General features: G+C 34.6%; 2 protein-coding genes across 2 annotated transcripts; one reads left to right on the plus strand and one right to left on the minus strand.

Annotated features, from left to right (window-relative positions):
* The first annotated feature begins 322 nt into the window (after positions 1-322).
* On the plus strand, positions 323-1,859 carry LOC124534609 (eukaryotic translation initiation factor 2 subunit 2). The gene has a single exon (XM_047110542.1). The coding sequence runs from the start codon at positions 430-432 to the stop codon at positions 1,366-1,368; it is 939 nt and encodes a 312-aa protein (XP_046966498.1). The 5' UTR covers positions 323-429; the 3' UTR covers positions 1,369-1,859.
* A 353-nt stretch (positions 1,860-2,212) lies between these two features.
* LOC124534608 (beta-ureidopropionase-like) lies at positions 2,213-3,582 on the minus strand. Its single transcript, XM_047110541.1, has one exon. The coding sequence runs from the start codon at positions 3,409-3,411 to the stop codon at positions 2,248-2,250; it is 1,164 nt and encodes a 387-aa protein (XP_046966497.1). The 5' UTR covers positions 3,412-3,582; the 3' UTR covers positions 2,213-2,247.
* Positions 3,583-16,695: the final 13,113 nt, after the last annotated feature.

The following is a 16,695-nucleotide window of genomic DNA, read 5'->3' on the forward strand; positions in this document are numbered from 1 at the left end:
TTCTTTTAAGGTGTTGTCATATGATTGCTGATGCGCAAATTTAAGAAAACTTGACCTACTATTTTTCATTTTAAACGTTGCTGTTTGTTTGTTTGATGTAAACTGTCTTTTAATAACATAAGTATAAATACAATTGTCTACATTTTATAGTGTATCATTAAAAATATATATTTTTATATAAATATTTTTGTTTAGAGAATAGTTAATACCAAGATTATCTTTTATAAATCGATGTCATGAACAGTAGACGATTTTAGATAACTTTATTTTTCTGTCATTTACAACTAGGGAACAAAGCGTTTAGTTGAATGTCAACACTGACATCATAATTGTATTTTGTATACTCTGTGCCGCATGCCAAATTTCTCCATTCTGCACTCTAACCAAGTTGATCTTAAAACTAATCAGTAACTGATTTAAAAGTTAATCATGGATGACGATATGATTTTTGATCCGTCTTTAAAGAAAAAAAAGAAGAAGAAGACTGGTTTTGATATAGATTCTACGCTTGCTGGTGAGCAAAATGAGACCACGAGTATCGAAGCACCTGCGGAGTCCGGTGACGTCGACGTGCCCGAGGATGACAACCTCGACTTAGATAATTTTGGCAAAAAGAAGAAGAAGAAAAAGAAGACCTTTTTTAATTTGGAAGAGATAGAAAGTGCTCTGCCTGAGACTAAAGACGAAAAGCCCCCCGCTGAAGAAGCTGAGCCTCATGGGGAAAACGTTATTGACGATTTAGATCTGGATATAGATTTCTCTAAAACTAAGAAAAAGAAAAAGAAGAAAAACATTGATGAGCTTGTGATTGAGGACGATGTGAAGGGAGATGATCAAGAGAAAGAGGACGATATGCACGGCGATTGGGTCGGCGGCGACAGGGATTATACGTATGACGAACTGCTTGAACGCGTATTTGATATTATGAGAGAAAAGAACCCGAGTATGGTATCTGGCAAGAAACAAAAGTTCATTATGAGGCCTCCTCAAGTAGTGAGAATTGGTACAAAAAAAACCTCATTTGCAAATTTTACAGAAATCTGCAAAACTCTTCACCGTCAGCCTAAACATTTATTAGACTTTTTACTTGCTGAATTGGGAACTAGTGGATCTGTAGATGGTAACAGTCAACTGATTATTAAGGGGCGTTTCCAACAGAAACAAATAGAAAATGTTTTGCGTCGATATATAAAGGAGTATGTTACATGTCATACATGTCGCTCTCCAGATACCATTTTACAAAAAGACACCCGATTGTTCTTCCTTCAGTGTGAAACTTGTGGTTCCCGCTGCTCTGTAGCCAGTATCAAGTCTGGTTTCCAGGCTGTCACAGGAAAGAGAGCAGCCATGCGTGCAAAGACTGCATAGATTGTTAGTGCTTAGTGATAATCAATTTTACTATTGAAGATCCAGGGTACAGTCAGTTATTTCCCTTTCATATAGCTTTTATATATTGTAAATTTCAAATGTTTATTTCAGCTGTAAATCTGGTGCTGATGTGAATTTATTTTTTATTTATCAGAAAAGCAGGTGTACAGTTTTGTATTTAGATTTTGTTGCTTTAACACCAATAGGGCTCAGTTCCAATTTGTAATATACTCATCAATATACATATTTAATTGTTTTTATTAAGTAAATAAGAGTGCATTGTTTCTAATATTCGGGCTCAATTTCTTTTAACTATTATGAGTTTAAGATTGTGATCAAACATTGTGAAATTAAAATAAAAAAAAATGAATATTTTAGCATTCAGTTGCAGGAACAACTAAATTGAAATTCTGGATGTACCCTATAATAAACTATATTTATGTATAGCTCACTTCTGTATTATTCTCATTGGTACACAATGTTTTTAAAAATGTTGTTTTATTTCTCTACCTTTAACTTTATATTATGACAAACAAAATATTATTTATTTACAATTAATTTCCATTGCTTATTGTACTTTTGTATTGACATTTATTCTAGTAGTCTATATTGATAATTTATGAGTTTTTAAAAAGCAGAATGTAACCGATTTTAATTGACTATTAAGTTGATGTTTAGAAAGTCATTTAACATTTTCTCGAGCAATATTACCCATATTTGGTAGAAACCAATATGTATAATAATAATTAAAACAACATTTTATAGTAAATTGTATAATAAAAAAAACAGTATTAAGAAATAATTTGGGTAACAATATAAATATAAAAATATATGTTTACTTTTCGTTAATGTTACAAGTTACTTTTGTGCAAATTTGTTTCATTTTTTTTTAATCACTTGACATTCATATTCTGGTTGCACAGCTTTTTTAAGACTCTCAGCGTATAAATCTAACCTTTGTGTCATTGTAAAGCCCCATTTATCTTTAATTTGGCGACATTTGTTTAAATCCAACTGAGTTATCAGTAAACCATCTTTGTTTCTCGATAAACCCGGTGTCCGGCAACCATCAGGAGCAGTAACATAACTGGATCCATAGAAATGACCAAATTCCTTATGAGCAGGTAGTCCATCACCTGAAGTAAATTCATTTGGAAATTTTTCTGTTCCTACTCTATTAATTGAACATGTGTAATAACTATTTGCAATAGCAGCATTACGAGCTTCTACAGACCACAAATGTTCACTAAGTCCAGAAACAGTAGCAGATGGGTTGAACACTATCTCTGCTCCATTAATTCCGAACATTAACCAATTTAAGGGATGGTGCCTTCCATAACAAATGTTTATAGCTATTTTACCAAATTTTGTTTCAAATACAGGATGACCTGTATTTCCTTCAAAATAGTAAGTGGATTCGTTGAAATCACCCACTCTTGGGATATGGTTTTTTCGGTGCTTACCGATTACTTCACCAAATTCATTAATAACGACAGCTGTATTCCATATTGTGTCACCATGAATTTCGTCCCTTTCTAAAATAGGTGAAATGATCACAATGCCATATTTAGCAGAAAACTCTTTAAGAAATTGGATGCTGGGTCCATCTATAGCAGACTCTGCAAATTCGCACCATGGTTGTTTTTCTCTCGTGCAAAAGGCAAAAGGCATACTCCAAGCTTCTTGTAAACAAATGATGTTAACGCCTTCATTGGCAGCAGTAATAATTATGTTTCGAATTTTGTCAAAAATACTTTGTCTTTGTTCTACGATTGGTTTATCGGTAGAAATAGCTATCGAATGTTGTATAATACCAACTTTTACGATGCGCGGTCGTCTGGTTTCCTCCTTTTGTGCAGGAAAATCATAGGCTGCAATATCAAAATTATTATGTTTTGCAAATTCTAAATTAGACTCATTTATTTTCAGAAATTGATGATCTTTTCGTCCGTAATAAATTCTATTAAATTCCTCCAATTCCAATCCTGTTAAAGAATTAGCAACTAAATTATCGAAACTAGAAAGCTCCGCTGAATTTGCCATATTTAATTACGAATTTGTTGAATATTATATAAATCTTTCGAGTGTTAATAATTACAAGATGTTAAAATTATAGGGTTATATACTGGTTAATTAATAGTCAAAATGGTAGGTGGTGACACTGTAGTCACTGTACAGACTGGTAAGTGCAGTCAGCTGACGTTAACCAACATAACATAAGCGATGGGGGACAGAGACAGCCATAGATAAAACATATAGACTGTAATATAGATGCGACACTGGCGAATTAGATATTTATTATTTACTCCCTCTCCGCAAGATGGCGTTGGTTTCTTAGTATTTGTTATGTGTGAGTTATATAATATATTTTTATTTTTTAGAAGCAGAAATAGGAAGTAGGCTAACCTCTAAAATAATTATCTTTAATTTACAATACCAATTAATCTACCACAAAAGAAAAACAATCTACAACACAAATTGTAATAAGACAACACCGTATAAATGGCTTTATTCTACATAAAATAGTACATAGTTCTTAGTGTGGAATAATGACATTAGTTATAAAATAATATAAAGTAAAAAGGTTCATATTACTACATTCACCCACACTTTAATTTAAAACATAGTCTTGTAATCGCGTAGGCAGTCTACTCTCTCTGTTTGACCTACGCAAACTTGCTTCCTCTTCCAAAGATGTGGAGCGGTTTTCTTCAGGTAATTGCTCTTCAGTAGATTCGTAATTAGAATCTGATGTATTATCCTCACTGGGTGAATTTTGTTCAACATCACTCGGTATTTCATTTTCAATTAATTTATTAAATTCTCTTTGACTTTGGCCTAAGGGTGCTAAGTTTCGGTTTGAAACAGTAGTTTCTCTACCATCTGATAGACGTATGTGAGAATAATTAGGTTTAACGTGAAGCAATTCTACCTCTTCAACTAGTGGTTGATATTTATTTGTGCGATTAAATTTTCGCATTAAAGCATGCTCCGAATTTATCAACCAACTAGGTACAGAAACATCATTTGCAGATTTTCTTGTGTGCATAAACATTCTTTCGTGTGGCGTGCAATTTGTAGCAGTACAAAGAAGAGAGCGGATAGAGTTTAATGCTTGAGGCAGAGCGAATTCCCAATTATCAATGGGCATGTCTTTAGAACGTAATGCTAATTGTACAGCTTTCCATAAAGTGGCATTAAGGCGTTCTACTTGACCATTACCTCTAGGATTGTATGGCGTCGTTAGACTCGTTGCAATTCCACGATTATATAGAAATTCTTTCAAATCGGAAGACATAAATGCTGTACCACGATCAGAATGTATGAAAGATGGCATACCGAATATAAGAAATATTTCGTTTAGATATTAATCGTTTATATAGTATATATTTCTGAACAAACATGACAACATTTTATCATATTTCTAATTTCCTCTATAGAATATGTTAGATTCTTTATTTTTATCCAGTGAGCCATTCTTGTAACTCCAGGGTGACATAAAGCTTCATGTAATGAGATCAATTTTGTATGTTGTGCTTGAGCTGAGGAACATATACGTGACAATGCATCTGCAACGTCATTTTGCTTACCTGGTCTATAAATTATGTCATACTTAAATGGTGCCAGTTCTAAACGCCATCTCTGTATTTTTTCGTTTTTAATTTTATTTGTCAATTTATTATTGAACATAAATGATACGGATCTTTGATTGGTTATAAGTCGAAAAGGTTTACCAATAAGATAATGTTTCCATTTTTTTAAAGCCTCTACTATGGCATAAGCTTCTTTTTCAATGGCTGCATGATTTTGTTCTGTTAGATTTAAAGTTTTAGAAAAGAATGCGACAGGTCGACCATCTTGAGATAAAACAGCAGCGATAGAATGATCAGAGGCGTCGGTCTCGACAGTAAGTGGAAGACTGGAATCAATTGCATAAACAGCTGATTTAATTATGTCTGATTTTAATGATTGAAATCTTTGTACCAAATCTTCAGAAAATGGAAATATTTTATTGTGAGACATAGCATGAATTCTTTCAGAAAAATTAGGTATCCATCGACTGTAATGTGCAAACATTCCAACGATCCGACGTTGAGATGGTAAATCTTTCGGTGGTGGTAAAGACGTCAGAGGTCGAAGGCGATCAGCATCGGGTCTTATAAATTGGTCTTTAATATTATATCCTAAAATATTTATAGCTTTTTGACAGAACTTACTTTTGTCCTTGTTAATAGTAAGACCATACTTACTAGCTGCAGCTAAAAATTTTTCTAAATTTTCATTGTGTTCGGTTAATGTCTTACCACAAATAGTTATGTCATCTAAGTACGCAAATGTGTCTTTGAGTTTTTCTTCTTTTAGTACCCAGTCAATGGTTCTTTGAAAGCTGGAAACACCATTAGTAACTCCAAAGGGAATACGTCGGAATTGATAGAGATTCCCATTTGCTTCGAAAGCTGTATATTATTTTTCTTTAGTAAGTATCGGTATCTGGTGATAGGCACTTTGTAAATCAATTGTGCTGAAGAAAAAATATTTCGATATTTGAGAAATCATTTCTTCTATTTTGGGAAGCGGATAAGCATCCAATTGCGTATATTTATTTATTGTTTGTGAATAGTCTATGACAAGACGTTTCTTATGATTTTCATTTTTTGTTATTAAAACCTGAGCTCGCCAGGGCGAAGTACTCTCTTCAATGATACCTTCACTTAAAAGCTTTCTAATTTCTTGAGTAATAAATTGTTTATCGTCTTCGCTAAATCGGCGAGATTTTATTGCTATTGGCTTACAGTCAGAAGATATATTTGCGAATAAAGGAACGGCAGGAACTGATGCTTCTGCTACGTTACAAACTATTATCGGCTCTTTAGGTCCTCCAAAAGAAAATTCCAAAAATGAATGTTCTTCAAGTATATCGTGACCTATAATCAAATCAGCACAAAGGTTTTTTACAATTAATAAATTTAAGCCGTCATATTGGTGATTTCCTATTTTTGCTGATACAATAGTTTTTCCTTCAACTAGTGAAGTGAAATTAGTCGATGCCATAGAAATAGTTTGATTACTAGGCAATCTCTTTAATCCGCAAAGCTTAAAAAAATTTTCATTAATAAAGCTCACAGAACTTCCAGTATCAATTAACGCGTGTGCTCGAATTCCCTTTATGTAGGCAGGCAATGTTGCTTTTTTTAACGAGCTTGGAGATGCAGCTACTATGCAAGCAGATGATTCGTGTTGTTCAGTTGTTGCTGCATTATTATATATTTTACTGCGACAAACGTTAGCAAAATGGCCTTTCTTACCACATATTTGGCAGGTTGCGTCTATTGCCGGACAATTTTTGCGAATATGAATGCGATCACCACAGAAAAAGCATTTCCGCTTATTAAAAGATTCTTTTGAATAACTTTTTGTACTATCATATTGAGATGATTCTGGACGCACTAAAATAGTATTCTTCTTAGATTTATTATTTTGAATAGCATTTACGCTAATATTAAACTGCTGTGAACTAATTTCTGTTAATTCTAGAGATAAAGCTTGATTGTAAGCGTCATCTAGTGAAATGTCTAAATTTTCTAGGAGACGTTGTCTTATTTTATTAGATTGTATTCCAGATATAAATGCATCACGTATATTATCATTTTTATTTGTTTCTGCGTCAACATTTCTAAAATTACATTCTTTTGCTAATTGTTTCAATGCCTGTAAGTAATTGTCTATCGACTCTTCAATTCCTTGTTTTCTCGTTGCTAGAGCATGTCTTGCTAATATAATGTTTTTAGGTTTTATAAATATTTTATCCAATGTAGCTATTGCTGTTTCATACGTCGAACATTCGCTGATATATGTATATACATTAGATGATATATGATTTATAAGTAAATCAAGCTTTTTATATGTAAGTACCTTTTCTGACACGAGAGATAAATCAGAAGCCGTAAGAAAGCTCTCAAATGTTCTTTTCCAATGTCCCCAATGTTGCGCTGCGGATCAATATCCAAACGATCAGGTCTCAAGTATTTATCCATTTTGTAAATACATTTAAATTTTTATGTAGAATAAATTGTAATAAGACAACACCGTATAAATGGCTTTATTCTACATAAAATAGTACATAGTTCTTAGTGTGACATTATGACATTAGTTATAAAATAATATAAAGTAAAAAGGTTCAATATTACTACACAAATAATCGTTAATGATCACACTACACAGTAATAACCATACTGGCGATTCAAGCCACAAAACTCCCGCCTTTTTTTTTAAAGGGAATTTGTGTGATATCACGCAGATGTTGACATTCCAACAATATTATATATAAATATAATTATAATAAAATTTTGATTTTGTTCAATGGAGTTTGTTTAAAAAATCTACTAAAACAGAAAACGTTGGAATGAAATGTATTAGATTGTGTTTTCTAGTTTAGTAAAACTTTTACCTATCCAATAAGATCCTTTGAATATAAACAATAGTGAAAAGGTAAAATATTTTTTTATTGTTCAGTATTATATTTATAAATCATCATCGTTACATAGTAAACACAAAGTAGCTTACCGCTGTCTGTCCCTATGTATGCTTAGATCTTTAAAATTACGCAACTGATTTCGATGTGTTTTTTTTTAAAAGAGAGATTGATTCGACAGGAAGGTTTTTGTATATAATGATGAACATGAAATATATAAATCTGAACAACATAATACATGACACTTAAATACAAGTAATTTAGACACTCTCTGCCATATCTAGTAACAGCATTGCATTCGTGCGAAGCCGGGTCGGGTCGCTAGGACCCGTACACATACCCATTTCGGTCCCTTTTAACCAGAAAATAAAGTGTATTTTCACCATCTCATTTTTCCTTTGCAATGAAGCTGAGTGAGCAATTTTTTAATTTTAACAGATCAACGCTCTGTTTTATTTATGTTTGATCAAACTCAATTTAGTAAAATAAAAAATGAGAAGCTTAAAAGATTGCGTCTCGAATTAGATAATTCGATATTTTAAATGATGTTTTAAATAAAACATATCATCCGGGTAAAGCTTTCTTTACACAGTTGCTGATGCTTTATCAAGAGTATGTGCTCATGTGAATATCGATAAATTACGTGAATTGCATAATTCCTTCTGTCACCCCAGAATTGTAAAATGATGTATTGTGTTTGCATTAAAAACTTACTGTATGCGGTGAAATGATATAAAATTTCTTACACGATCTTGCCAAATTGTGCCGAAATTAACCTCGACTTATGAAATCTAAATGTCAATTAAAAAAAGTAATAGCGCCTCTAGAACGACTAAACATGGACTTTAAATGACCTTTACCGTCGAATACTCCAAATAAGTATTTATTAACAATAATCGATGAATACAGTAGATTTCCTTTTACATATGCCTGTAAGGAAATAACGACTGTAGCTGTTATAAAATGTTTGAAAGATTTATTTAACACCTTTGGAACACCGCTTTATATTCATAGTGATAGAGGATCTGCTTTCTAGGAGGATTTCAAAAGTCTTTATAGATTTTTCTAAGTTCGTTAGGAATTGCATGTAGCAGAACAACGTCTTATAATCCACGTGGAAATGGTGAAGTCGAGCGTCTCAATGGTACTTTGTAGAAGAAAATACAATTTGATCTTCGTACAAGAGAAATGTCAATTGAAAACTGGAACCCAGGTCTGCCAATATCCACAAAGAAGTGAACGAATTGCATCAACCAATTCGTGTGTGCAAAATTTAGTGCACTTTGAATTTGCACATTATCCGAACAATACCTCGGAACATTCCCGAGTGTCTCAGTACTACAAAGCCAGGGGAAATGAGAGATTATACCCCGAACGTAAAGGCATTTATTAAAACATTCATATGACCTATATTTTTTTAAAAATACATAACGATAGCGCGATTTAATCTACTACTAATGCCCTCTAGTTTAAAATATAAAATAACATATTTTTAATAAACTAAGTTATTAGACATACCGCCCACCAAGGACTAAATAGTCCTTAAAACAATTGACACAAATATGAACAAAATTAATATGTACTTAACGCTAACAATATAAAGAATAAGGTTAAATTAAACATAGCTAAAATTATTACAGGAAAGTAACGTATAACATCTCCGTATAAAGAGCACTAACAATATGAGTGGACTGTAAGCAACTCAATTAACTAAGTTATAAAATAAAATCGCTACATTTAATTAGGTAAATGGACGAGCTTAGAAGTTGGTCGCTGAATCAAAGAATTTTTATACCGAAGAGTTACAACTCTCGTAATTTGATCTCTACCCGGATGTGTTTTTACGATCCTTCCATAAAGCCATTTAGCAGGTGGTAGATTGTCCTCTCGAACTAAAACAACGTCACCTATTTTTAATTCCGGAGCCTTGGTATTCCATTTGTACCTCTGAAACAATTGAGTTAAGTACTCCTGAGACCAACGCCTCCAAAAATTTTGTACCATACGCTGAGTAAGTTGCAAACGGCGCAAATTATTCATTTGGAGTCGCTCGTAGTTAAGATCGGGAGCTATCAGTAAGGATTCGCCAACTAAATAGTGTCCGAGTGTTAAAGGAGGATCATCATCAGAATCGGAACTGGATACGTATAAAGGGCGGGAATTAAGGCACGCTTCTATTTGCGACAAGACCGTCGACAATTCTTCATAGGTAAGGGTCGAGTCACCTATGACTCTTCGAAGATGATATTTCGTACTCTTAATGCCCGCTTCCCATAATCCTCCAAAGTTGGGAGCTTGGGGCGGAATAAAGTACCATTCCGTACTGTTATTAGCTAGAGCAGCAGCGACTTCATTGACAAACGGAGACCGTTCGCTCGAAAACAATTGTTTTAACTCTCTAGCCGCACCGACAAAATTACTGCCATTATCGCTCCATAAGTGATTGCAGCGACCTCTTCTAGCGACGAAGCGTTTAAACGCAGATAAAAATCCTTCGGTGGTGAGATCTGATACGGCTTCAATATGAATCGCCTTAGTGGCCATGCAGATAAAGAGGCAAATATAGCCTTTATATGATTTATGTCCTCTTCCTTTTGAAACACGAATATTTATCGGACCAGCATAATCTGCACCTGAATTCAAAAATGGTTTGACCGGTTTAACTCGACATGATGGCAATTGACCCATTAACTGTGTCCGAGTTGTCGCGGCGTTACGTATGCATGGAACGCAATGATGAATATGACTTCTAATTAAATTTCTCAAATTAGTGACCCAATATTTTGACCTTACATAATTAGAACTCAATTGCTGTCCTCCATGCATGGTTTTTTCGTGTGCATCTGCGACTATAAGCTTGGCGAAATGTGATTCTCCATAGATAATTATAGGGTTTTTACTGTGTTCTGGTAAATCAGAATTTTCAATCCGACCTCCGACTCGCATGATCCCGTCGTTATCTAAGAAAGGGTTGAGTGCCGTTAACTTACTTCCCTTGGAGACATTTTGACCTTTTAAGATGTTTGCTATTTCAACTTTAAAGGAACAAGCTTGATGCTGTCGGATTGAACAGGTAAGTGATGCTTTTAATTCCTCAACCAATAAATATGGTGGTACCGGTTCTCTGTAGAGTTTAGAACTCTTCAATCGTAGAAATCTTCGGCTATCACCCTCACAAGCCTTCGCAACGATGAAAACTTAGTAAACGGATCCACGTCTTGGTCTTGTACACAAGAAGAGTGAGCCTTTATTAATCTTTTCTCTAAATCTACTTTAGTGCACATAGAACTAGGTTTACAATATGCAATTGAATCATTACGTAACCAGTTTGGGCTATTCTTCCACAACCGATTCGATATCAGTTCAACTGGCGTTAATCCTCGCGACGCGAAATCAGCTGGGTTCTCTTGACAGGTCACATATGACCACTGCGACGAATCTAAGAAAGAATGGATTTTTGCCGTTCGGTTGGCCACGAATGTTTTCCATCGGCTCGGATGATTACTCAACCAAGCTAACACAATCGTCGAATCTGTCCAAGCATGCAAATACAATTTGCTGATGTTAAGAACCTTGGCCACTTCAACTAGTAATTTTGTAACTAAAACCGCTCCGCATAATTCCAGGCGGGGTATTGACACCTGTTTGATGGGTGCAACCTTCGTTTTGGCGGTTACCAGGTGCGATTCCACTCTACCATCAGAGGCAACGCATCTAAGATATACCACCGCGGCGTAAGCTACGTTAGAAGCATCGCTAAACCCATGTAACTCCGTTTTTATATCACTATCTGAATTGCGAACCCACCGAGGTATGTGGTAATTCACCAATTTTTTCAGTTCTTCGCGATAAAGTTCCCATTCTCGTAAGTGTTCATCCCGTAATTTGATATCCCATTCATATCCGCACAGCCATAATTTCTGGATGAAAACCTTCGCTTTTATTAAACATGGGGCTGTCCAACCTAAGGGATCTTATAAACGACAGTTTTTGGCAATAATTTTTCTTTTAGTTTCAGGCACCGTCTCGGATTCTAGCTTCACTGTGTAGTCGAATTCATCAGTTCGACGATTCCAGGTAAGCCCCAAAATTTTTGTAACCTCATCTTCCTTTATATCTTTATCATTTTCTTCATTTTCCTTCATCGTTTCCAATAGTCCTTTTCTATTACTTGCCCATTTCTGTAATGTGAAGCCTCCCCTTTTCAGTAATGAATTAAACTGCTCATATAATTGGATAGCTTCTGTTTCAGATTGACAGCCTGTCATTAGATCATCCATAAAGAAGTCAGTTTTAACTCGATCAGCGGCTAATGGGAAAAAATGGCCGTCGTCAACAGCAAGTTGTTGAAGAGACTTGACCGCCAAGTATGGTGCGCAGGCGGACCCAAATGTTACCCTTAATATTCTGAAATCTTCTCTTCTCGCCACACTATTCTTTGATAGTCCACGTGTTTTTCTGCCACTTTCACTTGTCGATACATTTTTATAATGTCGGCCGTCAAACATATTGGGTGCAAACGCCATCGCATTATTATGTGTCTCAGTTCTGCTTGCGAAGTTGGGCCAACCATTAAAGTGTCATTTAACGACAAACCATTTGCACTACGATCCGAAGCATTGAATACTACTCTAGTTTTGGTTGTGCTTTTATCTGGTATTATAACAGCGTGATGTGGTAGCCATACTTTGTCACTTCCAAACCTAGAAGAAAGAGGGATTTCTTCCATATGTTCGAGGGTTATATACTCCTTTAACACTTGTTACGTACAAGTCTTTTCTTTGATTTGGATATTTAGCTAATCTCCTTTCGAGACTTAATAACCTTTTAATACCAATATTCCGCGTGTCTTCGTAATTTCCTTCATGGTGATTTGACCGAAAAGGTAATTCCATTATATATCGTCCAAAAGCGTCCCTTTTTGTAGTTTTATAAAATATATCCTCACATTCTTGTTCCTTTTTCAGAATACTGCAATATACCTCAGCCCCTAATAGCATATCAATCTTATTAGGTGTATTGTATTGTGGATCAGCCAAAGAAATACGATCTAAACTTTCCCAATATGGTAGGGAAAACTGTCTTTCTGGTAAGACTGATGTGACCTTATTTAATACATGAGCCTTCACTTGTAATGCGAAATTAGGGTCGTGTAGTGACTGTATATTGACCATAACCACATAGGAGGTTAAGTCACATTGACCCTCGCCTAAACCGGATATATAACTCTGTGTAGCAATTTTATTTAAGCGTAAAAGTTGTACAGCTGCTTCAGATATGAAAGATGCTTGTGATCCTTGATCAAGCAGGTATCTGAGGATGACCATTTTTAGCTCCAACCTTGATCAATGCTGTAGCTAACAAAGTTTGACACTGAATTTGTCCTGACACAAAATAACTTGCTACATTGTTGGCCTCATTCGTTGACATGTTCGGGGTTGACTCGGTTTCAGGATCAGCGTCAGCTGCTTCGGTAGCAACTGCTACTGTAAACGTACTGGCTTTGCCATGGAGAAGCGTATGATGCTTTCTTTTGCATAAACGACATGTAATTGGTATACGACACATTTTACCTGTATGATTTTTACCAAGGCAATTATAGCAAAGACCTAATGACTTTAGTATTTCATTACGACTATTAACATCTTCTTTGGCAAATTTGGTACAATTAAATAGTTTATGATTTTCAGCACAGTGAGGACAAGTTACTTCTGCAGTGACATGTAAAGATTTCGGATTAAAACTACTTTGAATAGACTTATATTTAGATTTAGTAGGCTCTACAAATTCTAGTGCGCGAAATCTACCTTCTAAAAACTCTTTAAATTGTGTGAAGGTCGGTAACTCTTCACCTAAATTATTCACGTGCAATTCCCATTGCTTACGAGTTTCAGCGTCCAACTTCAAGCTAACAACATAGATTATAATGATATCCCAGGATTCAACTTTTATTCCTAAATTAGACAATTCATGAATACAGTCAGATGTAGTGTCCAAAAGATCTTTCAAACTGTTGAATGATTCACTAGTCATAACACGTTGAAACGCTTATTATTGTATCTATTTTGTAGTAAATCCCAACATTTTTTATAGTTAGCTTGCGTTATAGGAATATGTTTGTTTAACTGTTCTGCTTCGCCTTTCAGTTGAGTTTTTCGGTAGTGTAAACGTTGAACATCATCTAGGGCAGTATTATTGTGAACTAACGATACAAACAAATCTTTAAAAGAAAACCACTCTGAATAATTACCACTAAACATTGGAATAGATATCTTAGGTAATCTAACAAAAGGGTCCTTATTTGTATTAGACAAAGAAGGTACCTGATGCGTAGATTTATTTAACTTGTTTAACATCTCCTTCAACTCGCTTTTGTAGATTAAATAAGCCTCATAACCAACATTAAATACATCCTTCATTATGTAACTGCTTCCTTCTAAGACTTTCTTTTTATAACTACAAATAATGCTTTCATTTTTGGTGGAAAATCTGTTAATTATTTCCTCCAATCCTTCCAATCTTGATAAAATGTATGTCTTTATAACTCTATCTTTTGGCGATTTTTTAAAATTAATTCTTCCTCTTTCTATTTGATTTTTCAAATCATCCATTATTCTAAAATCTGCCTCCATCTTTATTTCAAACAATTCTGTCTTTGAATTTTTCAATTAATTTCTCAAGTAGAAGTTCGGATTTAAGCAAATATTCTAAGTGTTTGGACTTCAGACAAACAGTAAATCGGGCATAGATTCCTCGTCTTGTCGTTTTTTCACAAATTATTCTAAGTCCCCAAATCACTATTCACTTTGACTTCAATCTTAATACTTCATGTTCTTCAACGATATCCTCCAGAGGGCGCCACTGCACTTTTGTCACTTTTCTGTTTGCATTTCTTATGTCCATTAACTTTACACAACTCACTAACTATTTATTTATTTGTACCTAAATTGTACCACTTTCTATCATGGTCAAAACGTTTCGACTCGTAGGACCTTTATGTCTCAGTACTACAAAGCCTGGGGAAATGAGAGATTATACCCCGAACGTAAAGGCATTTATTAAAACATTCATATGACCTATATTATTTTAAAAATACATAACGATAGCGCGATTTAATCTACTACTAATGCCCTCTACTTTAAAATATAAAAATTAACATATTTTTAATAAACTAAGTTATTAGACACCGAGAGTGATCCAACATTTATACGCAAAGCCAAAATAATTTTGCAGATCAGAAAGAGCTTTGTCGTCAATAATTCGAGTCGCTCTGATTTGGATACGGTTCAATAGAAGGTACTGGGGAGCACCCGCCCAGAGGTGAGTGCAGAACTCCGTGTGAGGCCGAATATGCATCTTGTATAGTTTTAGGCGATGGGCTGGATGATGGCAATTTGGCCTTCCTATTGATCTGAACTGAACGCGGTTAACTTTTGGGGTTGTAATGTTCGTACGGTGCTTCGTTGCCAGCGTGCAGAGTGGCGGCATAGCGGTAACACTCGTCGCCTCACAACTCCCGCGTTATCCGGTTTTTAGACACTGCCAGGCGCGGAGTTTGACTGGGGCGGTACGTCTGTCAAAGAATAACGCTGATGTCCTAAGGCCAACTCAGCGAGGACAGAAACCTCGCGTGTAGCATAAGGGCAAAAGCTGGCTTGATCCAGATGCTCAGTACGCATAGGGACTGCGAAAACACTGCCTATCGATCCTTTAGTATAAAGAGTTTTTAACAAGAGGTGCCAGAAAAGTTACCACAAGGATAACTGACTGGTGGTAGCCAAGTGTTCATAGCGACTTGGCTTTTTGATCCTTCGATGTCGGCTGTGTCTCTCGCGTCTGTAATTCGTTTTTATGTTCATTATTATATTATTACGTATCTTCTTATACATCGAATATTAAAAATGTATATATACTATGTGCTTATATTATATCATTTGGGTATTAACTTTATAAACAGGAAATTAAAGAAATAATTTAACTTTAAAAAGTTTTCATAAATTCATTTTACCTAAGGTGCTGGTCGCCAGTTCTGTTACCTGAACTTGGCTAACACGGTACCGCGTTGCTAGATATTAGAAAGGCTTCGTTGGAATATGGAAGACTATTTATTAAATGTAACTTTTAACTATACGTTCTAAGACTAAATATATTGATGGATTCTACACAAGTAATTTCAAATGTAGGTCTCAAATTATTACAGATACTAAATTTAGTTATAGTATAGTTATCCTATAACTAGCTGCCACTGAGGATTAAATGATTTTATAGGTATATTTAATAAATTAGGACAAAGTTCGCCAAGCCGGTACAAATAAAATTTGTATAAAAATAAAAGTGGTACCCACCGGCAGTTTGTGTAAAACAAAAGTTTTATTTAAACAAATTACCAGTCACACGTGGAACATTTTAATAGTTAAGGGAGCAGACATGCCCAATGAAAAATAAATTAAACATGACTACGACTACCTGAAATGCAAACTGACGCATTTAAGCAAAAACAAGACTTTGAGTTTGGAATTCTTAAAGGTCGGTAGAAGCAGGTTGTATAAAGTTTTACCAAAATTCAAAGCTCCATTCTTAATATATTCTGAAAAGATATATGCTGTTAAAGAACTAACATAAATTACAAAACTCAACTATTAAGGGAACTATATGATCTAAATGCAAAAAGTATATGACCCAATACAGTATACCACATAAAAAAAAATATTTGATAATCTTCAGGATACATGCTAGTTATTTGTTGTTTTGAAAACATGATGTAATTAATTTGGTACGATAGGAAAAATCACAAAGTTACTATCCAAATTATATATTAAAAAAAAAAAAACTATACTTACATACGTCGACGGGGA

The sequence above is a fragment of the Vanessa cardui genome, chromosome 13, assembly GCF_905220365.1.
Source record: "Vanessa cardui chromosome 13, ilVanCard2.1, whole genome shotgun sequence".
NCBI classification, from domain to species: Eukaryota; Metazoa; Arthropoda; class Insecta; order Lepidoptera; family Nymphalidae; genus Vanessa; species Vanessa cardui.